At 45.8% G+C, this 11,006-nt stretch overlaps 1 protein-coding gene across 2 annotated transcripts in view; it reads right to left on the bottom strand.

Moving 5' to 3' along the window:
* Positions 1 to 501: 501 nt before the first annotated feature.
* The window catches only part of Fbxo42 (F-box protein 42), a 102,509-nt gene continuing 92,004 nt past the window's right edge, over positions 502 to 11,006 (bottom strand). For both annotated transcript variants that reach the window (XM_048816258.1, XM_015485651.2), the window contains exons 5-10: positions 10,259 to 10,412; positions 8,962 to 9,072; positions 7,421 to 7,517; positions 6,892 to 6,948; positions 5,909 to 6,025; positions 502 to 5,250 (exon numbers count right to left, since the gene is read on the bottom strand). In XM_048816258.1, the coding sequence (XP_048672215.1) occupies positions 4,135 to 5,250; positions 5,909 to 6,025; positions 6,892 to 6,948; positions 7,421 to 7,517; positions 8,962 to 9,072; positions 10,259 to 10,412 (1,652 nt within the window). In that variant the 3' untranslated portion in view covers positions 502 to 4,134. The remainder of the gene's footprint in view (positions 5,251 to 5,908; positions 6,026 to 6,891; positions 6,949 to 7,420; positions 7,518 to 8,961; positions 9,073 to 10,258; positions 10,413 to 11,006) is intronic.

The following is an 11,006-nucleotide window of genomic DNA, read 5'->3' as shown; positions in this document are numbered from 1 at the left end:
TTTCATTTCATGTGCAGCTTCACTTGACCCTCATGACCCTGTAGGGAAGAAGAAACTTTGTTTACAGGCAAGGAAACACATACCCCAGGTTAAGTCGTAAATAGGGGAGGCAGGATTAAAACAAAGACCTCTAGGCCGGCCGTCTGGCCTGTGTTCCCAACCACCTTTGCTGTACTGCTTCAAGACCCTGGGTTCTGTGCCTTGCTCTTTGCTTAGGAGGCCAATGCAGATGCTGTCCTGGCCCTGGGGCCACCACTCCAAGCTCATAGCACACCTTGGGTCTCCCTGTAGAGCAGGACAGAGGCTCTGCAACACCAAGCCCTCAGGAGACAGTGGCTTATTAAACAGTTGTTCCAGGAAAGGGACAAGGAACACAGCTCTCCTAGAGGACACAGAGCACCTTGCCAATGACTTTGCTTCTAACATCAACCTCCAATCCCAAATGCTTCCCAGCACAGCACTTTTTCTTTTCTGTACCTAATAAAAAAACAGTTATGACAATTCTGTCCATTTTGTTTTATTTGTTAAATTGCTAAAAAGTCATTGGGGGAAAACATTAACAAAAAATGAAACTGACAGATTTAAATATCCATGAAATCCATTTCATTCCTACACTGTTATGTGCCTAAAATGACTGTCTCAGGGGGAGCCACCTGGCAGCCCTGAGTCGTATGGGAAACATCACTCACAGCACCAGCTTTGCCAGGCACGATGGGTGCACTGACATGAACCCTGGTTGGTGGGAGGGGAGCAGAGCAGGGAGAGAGTACACCAGAGCCAACACTAAGGTCTGCTCACGTTCACGATGAACAGGGTGAAAGGGAGCCACACACTGGTGACATGCAGAACATGCCTTCTGCAGTTCCAGGGAGGCTTCCCGAGCATAGGCTTCCTGGCCCCCGGGCACGTTCAGATCCTCCCCACTGACTTGTGCGCTGGTGAGACCATAGATAATGCAAAGCAGAGCACATCACCATGCCAGGACCACCACAAGGACAAGGACGGACAGACAAACCAACCAGGTACATCACTTTGAAAGGGAAGGAAGCAAGCGAAGCAGAAGAAAATCCAGAAAGACAAGGTGAAGGAAGGGGATGTCCCCTTGCTCTCCGTAGGCCAGTGGCTTTCTGTCCTCAAAGTCAAGCATCTCATATGGATTTCTTTCTTCCTCCTCTTCTTTAGAGTTACAACACAGTTCCCACACAGTTCATGGTTTCAGCTCTTGCTATGCAACTCAAACATTAAAATCAAACCCACAGAGGGTAGGAGGAGAGTAAGCCCAGTATTGCCTTAAAAACAAAATTTAAACTTCTTTTGACACCTAATTGGTGCTCCCAAATATGGGGGCAGGGCAGGGTTGAAGAGTCCACCATCCAAGTGTGGAGGAAGGGTGGAAACTGGGACAACACAAAATGCTCTCCGCTGCACGATGTGGGATGAGAACAGGAAGCTCTGTTCAAGAAGGTAGAAGAGACTAAAATTCCTACATGAGGTCAATGTGGTGACGGGTGAAGACAGTTATCACCTGGGGCTCTCAAAGGCACACTTGCAGGAATGGAAGGGTTAAAGCTTCAAGTAGAAACAAGATGTATTTTAAATACTTAAATACTGTTAAATATTTGCTAGGTGCTCCTGAGGGTTTAAAAAAAGTATTTTGTCTCCTTTCTTTCAGTCAATTTTAAGACAAAATTGTTATCACCATCGAAACGGAGTCGTGGTCAAATCTGATCTGAGGACACTGTGGGCACACTCACCTCAGCCGAGACACCTGAAGTCTCACTGTGCGTGTGGCCTTGCCAGAGCTGAGGAGACCATCACCTTGACTGTGCTGAGTCGCCTTCCCACAGCAAAGGCCCTCAGTGCCCAGGAGCCACCGGGTGCGGATGAGGCAGATTTTTCTCTCAGGGCTGTAAACGGACAGTCTGGTTCCCAGCAGCGTGGGTAACACTGGGGTGCCATGGAGTTCAGAGCAATTGGGTTATTTTCTAAGAGGACCAGCATTTCCGCTGCCTGCTACTTGGGGAAAGTAGAAGGAACCAACAGCTTACAGCTAGGTTAAGAAGGCCACAGGACAAAGGGAAAGATTACAAAGTGGAGATTCTGAATTTTCAGGCTTCCGAGTAGTTGATATCGAAGTAGGACTAAGTTTGGAGGCACTGTCCATGCACAAACACAATGTCATGACCAAGGTTCAGCAGCAGCAGTAGCAGCAGCAATGCAGAAATTGCTGATCTTCTGGGCTGGCTTCGCTTTGTGAATCAAGACCCCACATGATTAGATGGTCTTGGCCAGGGAGGGACTGGCCACAGCTGCAGAGCGGGGGAGTTGGAAAGCCGAGTAGTGGCTTGGAGTAGTGGGATACTGCAGGAAGTAGGCACATGGTCATTTCCTCATCTGAGGGAGCACGTACAGCAGTTTTTGGAACACATACCTCTCCCTATGAAAGGGCCTTTGCTGGGCTTGGCACCAAGGGGCCTGTCCCACAAAGACCACGAAGGCAGAGTAAATGGCTAAGGGAAGGGTTCATCATGATGTAACCGGAGAAAACACTTATCAGACGGCTAAGCACTGGCTAAGAGCCAGGACTCAGGGCCAGCTGCAGCCCTGGTCTGTGCTTGGGAAATGCTAACAAGAAAACGAGCGTGGGGGTGAGAAACATGTTTTAAAATTTAGGCCCTAAGGACAAAATTAAAGTCCTTTATCCACTGAGGATAAATTGCCAAAAATCCATATTTTAATGGTGCCACTTGAAATAAACTTACTTTGACATCTCCTATGTCCAGGCCTTGGTTTAGACTAGTGACCTGCAACTTTCTGTTTTAACCAAAAAAATGTGCTACTAGGGTGCACCTTATCTCAGAAATGAAGGAAAGTCTAAGTCCAAGCCCTGCTTGGGTGATGCATGAATAAGAGGATGGATCTGCTCCCCAGGTCAGCCATGTGTCACAAAGGTCAAGAACATGACGCTCAACCCAGTCGCCAGGCAGATGACATGTCACAGGGGGAAAAAACATTTCTGGAAGGAACTATTGTGAGGATTCCCTTCCAGGATCAAATTTCACATTCCACAAACATGGACAGGTGTGCCCAATGTGCTTTGGAAGTAAGAGAAGCCCACAGGGGAAACCCAGTGTCTTGAGGGTTTAAGGATTCTTCATGACACTGGCCTCCTAGTAACACCAGGGAAAGTGTTCTGTTTTCTCCAGGCACCCGAGCTTTGTAAAAGAAAAGACAGTGAGAAAGGTTTCAGAGCTTTAAAAAATCCATATGCAAACAAACAAAATGGGGGTGGTTGGGAATAAAGCAGCCTATAAACAGGGTAAGGCAGCAAGGAGGACTGATTCTAAAGAAGGAAAAGGAGAACAAATATGGTTTTTGGCAACTTGCAACCAAATACGATTGTCAGAAAATTCCACAATCAGATACCACGTTTTCTGAGACATGCAGGGAGCAGTCAAAAGACCAATGGACACTAGGCAGACAGATGTCGGAAACATTATTTCAAGATGATCCTGGCACATGTGGAACAGATCCCCTGCTGAGGGACTTCCCTCAGTCAGAGGGCAGAAGGAAACCAGATACAGGGCATCTCTGCAGAGCTGTCACAGGTCCTCTGCGGTTTTAATAGAAGGGGAAGGACAGTTTTCTTTAAGTTACTTTTACCCTGCCAGCACCTGTTGCACGGGGGCGGGGGCTGAAATCCTTTGCATCTTGTCTATGCCCTTCCGTTTTCCAATTCTGAGAAGGCCACGTAAAGATTTACAGGGGCTCTTCAGTTTCTTTTGGAACATTACCGATTGTTAGTCTGTTCCCTAACTTCTTGGTCTATTTAACAGCAAAGTAGAAAAAGGCAGCACAGCCTCTGCTAAAACACAGCAACAATTTTATCTGAACAGGACGGAGCTCTCTCCCTTTTTTGTAAACAAAGTTGGCTATATAATATATATATATATATATTTTCATATATAATTTTTTTTCTTAATGGAGATTTGATCCCAGCCTGGCATGAGTAGGCTGGGAATTGGAGTTTTGGTTTTGGGGAGTAATGCTGTTTTCCCAATTCTCAGTCCAAATGCTCACACACTGGAAAACTCCAAATTAAAAGCCACAGAGGGGAAAGGGGTTTTGAACACATTATCTCTTTGCTCGTACAAAGTACAAGGCGTTTGTTTTTGGGTAGTACTTCACATTCTGCTTCTTGTCCATGAGTCCTCCGAATATGATGAGTTCGCCCCTGCCTTGTACCACTGTATGCAGGCTGGTTTCAGGAGGCCCGACCACAGAGCTGCTATTAAACACTTTCCATTTGACCCGCCCCTTCTCCTTGGTGTCTTTGATGTCCAGCACGTACATCTGCATGGGCTTGCAGTTCATACTCTGGTACAGGGGTTTGCCAACATTGAGGGACTGTGGAGGGTGGTGGCCCAGGCGGCGGGCAATGGGGGGTAAGGAATGTCCATCTCCTTGGGCAGGCCCTGGGCGGGGTATGGGCACTGTTTCTCCACTGCTCAGGCTCTGGCTCCCAGGGGAGCCTGGAGAAGACCCAAGAGGAGGGCTTAGTGCTGCAGAGGCTGAGGGGCCCTTGGATGACATTGCTTTGATGGCTTCCAGACTCCGACGCAGGGCACCAGGGGAGACAGCCCCTGCAAGGGCGCTGGCCACATGTGGAGGGGTATGGACACCATTGGTCTGTTCTGGAGGGTGTCTCACACTCCCTGTAACCGTCCTGTTGTCCATACCATCCACATGATTGCTACCAGAAGCAGGTTTCAGGTCCCAATTCAGATCTATTGACCCCAATCTCAGATCTTTTTGATCTGGTAAAGACCCTCGTCGGGGGGCCAAAGAAAGTCCCATTTTTAAGTCATATCCTTCAGAGGCAGACGGAGTGCTTGGTGATATGGCCTGTACAGGGCTGTCCAAGGAAGAACCACCAACAGCTGCTGTTCCTGGAGATAAACTCCCGCCATTGAGGATGGGAGAGCCATCTCCTCTGGCTGGGGAGAGGCTCCCTTCCCGGGAACCTGAGGGAGTCTGCCTCTGAGCCCTGGGCCTCAGCGTTCCCCAGCGGCCGTTAACACATGGCGCTTCATCCATACTCCTTACTGGAGACTGGGAGCGGTACTCTCGGGTTTCGGGGACCAGGGCTGGAGGAGTGGCACTAATAGGTGATGGACGAGAGTTCAAACTGGGGCTGAGGGGGGCTCTCCCACTAGGAGCCTGGCTGAAGACCACCACGCACTGTCCCACCTGGAAGACAAAGGACCTGTGCTCACAGACTCTTCCATAATTCTCATCATTCAACCACCAAACATTTAAACACAGGCATCTGGAACTCACCAGGCATTCTGTAGCCTTGAGATATGGAAGGGAAATGATCTAGAGATACAAATGATGCAGACTGCTCTCTAGGACAGAAAGGCAGATGCAGCAGCAACTGCGGCCCTGGTGTGACACATATTATTAGTTACGTCTGTACGTTAGTACAGCAGAGTGGAGGGAGCAAATAGTTTTGTTTGTAAGACTTGGGGGAAGATTTCATAGATAAGAAATGCTTTAAGTCAGGACTTAGAGGATGAGTGGGGTCACTTAGCCCACTTATGTTTTCCCATCTAGTGGCTCATATATGCGAGAGATGGCAAAGGAGCTATGATTTTCACTTTTTTTTTATTTTTTGAGACAGGGTCTTGCTAAGTTGCTCATACTGGCCTTGAACTCATGATCCTCCTGCCTCAGGCTTCTGAGTAGCTGGGATTATAGGAGTGTGCCTCTGTGCTTGGCTGACAGCACCTCTTTGTGACACCAAAGTGTTTTCTATTCTGTAAGTTTTCCTTTAAAATTTGTCAAATTAATTTGTTTTTCCAGTTTAGAATCTCTCCTTCTGCTGGCCTGTCAGTTCCTGGCTTACCCGGCAGGCTGGATGGCACCACAATTCTGGAGCCCCGTGATCTTCATTTTCTACCTTGAGTGGCTGCCAGGCCCAGGGACCTGAATGCATGTGCAACAACCAAGCATCCTTAAATAGCTGTAAGAAAAGGACCAACAACAGGACTCAGGTGTGGCATCTGCTACACACATACAGAGCTGCAGTCTCAAGCTATACTGTCTGGTCTAGAAAGTGTGTGGGCTGGTCAGAAAGAATAACAAAGCCCTCAGTTATTTGTTCAATTATACATTCATTCATTCATTCATTTACATTACCATGGATTGGTCTGACACACAGAACTGTGTTTGTGATCCATGAATTAACTAACTGGTTTTGTGTGTGTGGATAGTGGGGTGCAGGAAAGGGTTTGACAATAGATGCCTGCAACTTTATGAATCTGCTTTTAAAGTAAATTCCATGTGGACTCTGGCAGTTACCGACCTGCTTTTTTCTCTCTCTGCCCCTTTGCCTTTGAAAACATGATAGCAGCAAACCTTAGAGCTTAAGAAGGAATAGGAAGAATATAGATATGAATATTCAAGAGACAAATATCTAATTAAAAGCATCTCTCAACACCCAAAAAGAACGGGAAAAAAGGCCAGAGAAAATGAAGGCTATATATCCAAGCGGAAAAGGCACTTTCTAAATAAAAATACCATGGAAAAGTCTTGTCTACTCTTTTTATTTCTTGGTACTGGAAACTCAGTACCAAGGGGTGCTGAGCCACTGAGCCATATATCCCCAGCCCTTTTTATTTTGAGACAGGTTCTTGCAAAGTTGTTTAGGGCTTTGCTAAATTACTGAGGCTGGCCTTGAATTTGCTATCCTCCTGCCTCAGCCCCCCTCGTTGCTGGGATCATGGGCTCGTGCACTGTGTCTGGCCTGCCTACTCTTACAGAAGATAGGGGAAGCAAGTTTTGAACATTTAGTAACATGTGTATGGGAATGCCACAAGCAATACTCACAGCATTGGGACCACCACACCCTCCAAGGATTAAGATAGTTGCATCATCTATGACAATCTGGGGAGGGGAAGAAATTTAAAATAAATTTACACACATAGCTATCTGACTTCCCATGCTCTAGTGATATACAGAAATAGCATCCCCAGCTCCCCAAAAGAGTGTTCTAGTTACCATAAGCTCCCCATTCTCCCCAAACCAGGTCAAATCTGATCCCTCTGACCAAATTACTGACAATTCACCTGAATGGATCCATTCTTTGTTGGTCAAATATTAACATGAGAGTCTCAAGCCACTTAAAATGAAGGGTTCTCTTTGAGAAATGAAAATGCTTAGGGACAAGGCATAATATAAAGCCACTATAAATAATACAACCCATTAAAAGCCAAAAAATAAACACTAGTAAAAAAGAATGATAAATTCTCTTTGGCTTGGTGCATACTGGCATCTTACCTGACTCCCTCCTCCCTCTCCCATCCTAACTGAAAGACGCTACAGAGTTTGCGGAATAGTTATTTTAATTCCTGAGCACCTGAGATTGGCCACCTCGAGGATGAGGACTAGGGCCAGAGATGTTCGGCTTGGACCATGCCCACTGCTCGAGGTCAAGGACCCAGACATCATTGCTCCTGTGAGAAAAGGACAGAAGGATGAGGAAGGAGGTTGGGAGCTCCCAGGGTGACAATGGTGGTCAGGGAACTTCAGATGCCTGTGCCCAGTAGTAAACTCACACCACTCTCCCACTCACCCAGACTGGCCTAGGGGAGGCTTCAGATGGTCTCCTCAGAGTGCAGAACCAGAAAGACAACTATGAATCACAGCTTGCAGCCTGAACAAAAACCTTAACTTTCTTTAACTCTGGTTTCCTTACTATCAAAGAGAAACACTGCTACTCTAAAGAGCAGATATAAATGAAGTTATATTTATAAATAAGTCCAGCAAAGTGCCATGCTTATAGTTAGCACTTAAAACTATGTTCCTTCCCCTGCTGTCCCTAGAACTCATCTTGAGACCTGGTAATTAGTGACAGAGGAAACAGCTACTGATCGAACTGTAATTATTCTAAACAATAACAACGACAAAACAACAAAAAACAGGAAGAGAAAAATGATTCAAAAGGCAGCTCTATCATTGTCTGGGGGTTAAAAGCTTTATTGATTCTGGTTACAAAAATAGTTTCATAATGGCTAAAGAAAGCATCACTTTTATCAAGGACACACTGGCATCTCCAACTCTCAAAAGACCAGCACGGCAGGACAGACTCCTGGATGGCAGTCTATTTTATGGCCATCTCTTCATGGTCCTCTGTTCATACACAGGATCCTACACAAGCTCCTCAACTTAAATCCTGAACCCTCTCATTTGGAGGGTAGCTCCTTTAGTCTCTCTCCATGATGGACAGAATATATGAAGATGGCAGGTGCTGTCAGGGGGAAAGAGATGGGTTTGGCTTGACTTCACTGCTGGCAGCCCATCCACTCCAGCTGATAGAACAGAAGAAATGACCAGTATTGCAGCAGCTGCTGAATCAGATACATAGCACTGCAGATGATGGCTCTGGCTCATGACTGGCCTGAAATGGCCAGTGTGGAGAGGACAGTGAGTGGTTGTGTATGTCAAAGAAATGTCACATACCTGACATAATTCCCTTGCTTCTATCCACTCTTCCAACCCATCCCAATTTCTACTTGTCCTGTCTACCCCTCTTTCTTCTCTAAAAGGGGCCTAAGCTATGTAGTCAAGTAGGGCAAGGAAAAGCACCCTGCTTTCTGAAAGGTGGCCTTCTGTAGGCACAGTATAGCAGAATTGGAGTTCAATCAGAACTGGATCCTACTGTACGCATGTCCAACAGAAAGAGATCTGATTCGCCCCTGACTTTATAGGACAAGCTTTCCAACTTACTGGTCTGCGACTGAGAATCACAGAATAAAATGTCAAGGTGAGATGACTATCTGGATTAATTTCAACTATGCTGAGGAACATTGTACCTAGTGTCTAGTTCACTTTTCTGAGCTGTTATTCTCATGATTATTTTACCTTCAAGTTAACATGGAGCAAATCAAATATACTTACATTTGCCGGGATCCTAAAGAGCCACCAAAGACGATCATTTTATCATCTATCACACAGGAGGAGTGGCCGGCCATGGGAGGTGGCCCATGGGTTGTCACAATGCAATTCCACCTAATGCAAACAAATCAAACAGGAGGAAACCGAGAAGTCAGCACCATCTGCTTCTGTTTTCTGAGATGGGGTCTTGCTAAGCTGCCCAGTCCTCAGCCTCCTGTGTAGCTGGGACTCACAGGCACGTGCCACCATGTCCAGCTTCATCTGCTTCTGATTTTATAGACTTAAAGCAAAAAATCAGTTAAGCACGCAACACTCAAAAATGATAATCCCATCACCTTCAGCAGATGTTATTAGGATAATAAAAGGAAGATGACACAACTGTCTTAAAGTTATATTCACTTTCAAGTTCTGAATGTGGCTGGTCTAGAGATAAAGTACAGAGATGAGAAATCAATGGCAAGGGACGCAATCGTGACTTCTTGGCCTCTTCAGCCCGATGTGCTGAAAGAACACCACCTGCCAAGAACCACATTCTAAGTTTTCCATTATATGGAAGAGGGGATGCTGTCATTTCAAGAAGATATGTCTGAAAAACAGCTGAGATCCATCTTGGGGACAAAGCAGAACAGATGGAATCATGTGGCTCTGTACCACTTAAGGGGAACTACCAGCCAAGGCTGAAGAGCTCCCTCTTCTTCAACTGGCTCATTCATTTTTTTTAAGAGAGGAGCAAACCCCCTTTACTTTTTCTCTTTGGAAAAAGAGTTCTTGGGCTGGGATATGGCTCAGTGGTAAAGCACTTACCTAAGCATGCATGAGGCCCTGGGTTTGATCCCAAGAGCATGAAGAAGAAAGAAGAAAGGAGAAGAAGAAAGGTTCTTAACTTAAGTTCTAGGGGTCCTGAAAATCCTCTGATAGTACAGGCAAAATCTGGGTATACATACATTTCCCCTTTCCCCCTCCTGGGAAATGTCCATGGCTTTTCTTCAATTTCTCCAAGTTTTTTTTTTTTTTTTTGGTACCAGGGATTGAACTCGGGCACTCAACCACTGAGCCCCATCCCCAGCCGTATTCTGTATTTTATTTACAGACAGGGTCTCACTGAGTTATTTAGGGCCTCGCTAAGTTGCTGAGGCTGGCTTTGAACTCATGAGCTTCCTGTCTCTGCCTCCCCAGATGCTGGGATGACAGCTATGTGCTACCATGCCTGGCCTCCAACAGTTTCTGGACACAAAACAGATAAAGAATCCAATAACTTAAAACATTGCCTTCCAGATTTAAAGGTTATCTTTTGGCTTACCAGTTTTTAGAGGGCGAGTAGGTGTGTATTTCATCAAAGAATCTCTCCGGTTGGTGTAGAGGATAAGGGCTTGGCCGTGTCCAGCCACCAAAGAGTACTAGCAGGTCCTTGTACACAACCAGGGTTGCTCCGGCCTTTGGGGAAGGGTAGGACCCTAGGAGAGTCAATAACACCATGCTTAAAACTCAGCATCATACCACAAGCCCTGGAAAAATGATCAAATGGAAACCACTACTAAAGAATAGGAGAAAGAGAGAGACGAAACTGGTTTGCAGGTCTGAGAAAAACACCACTCATTTACACATTTTTTTAATTAACAGAGAACCCTGAATTAGAGGGCAGTTACTTAGCTCCTCTCAGGTTCAACTAGCTCACCTGAAATCAGAGATCAAAGTACCTATCTCATAAGTCTGTTTTTTTTTTTTTTTAAAAGAGACAGAGAGAGAGAGAGAGAGAGAGAGAGAGAGAGAGAGAGAGAATTTTTTAATGTTTATTTTTTAGTTATCGGCGGACACAACATTTTTTGTTTGTACGTGGTGCTGAGGATCGAACCCAGGCCGCACGCATGCCAGGTGAGCGCGCTACCGCTTGAGCCACATCCCCAGCCCCTCATAAGTCTGTTTTGAATTACTAAATACAGAGATTCCCTAGTTCAACTTAAAATGGTTTGACTCATAATTTTTTTAATTTCCTAGTGGGTGCTAAAGTGACAGCCATTCAGTAGAAAGCCCACTTCCATTTTTTCATC

Source organism: Marmota marmota, unplaced genomic scaffold (assembly GCF_001458135.2).
Source record: "Marmota marmota marmota unplaced genomic scaffold, marMar, whole genome shotgun sequence".
Classification (NCBI taxonomy): Eukaryota; Metazoa; Chordata; class Mammalia; order Rodentia; family Sciuridae; genus Marmota; species Marmota marmota.
This window is presented reverse-complemented; position numbering and strand designations above follow the sequence as displayed.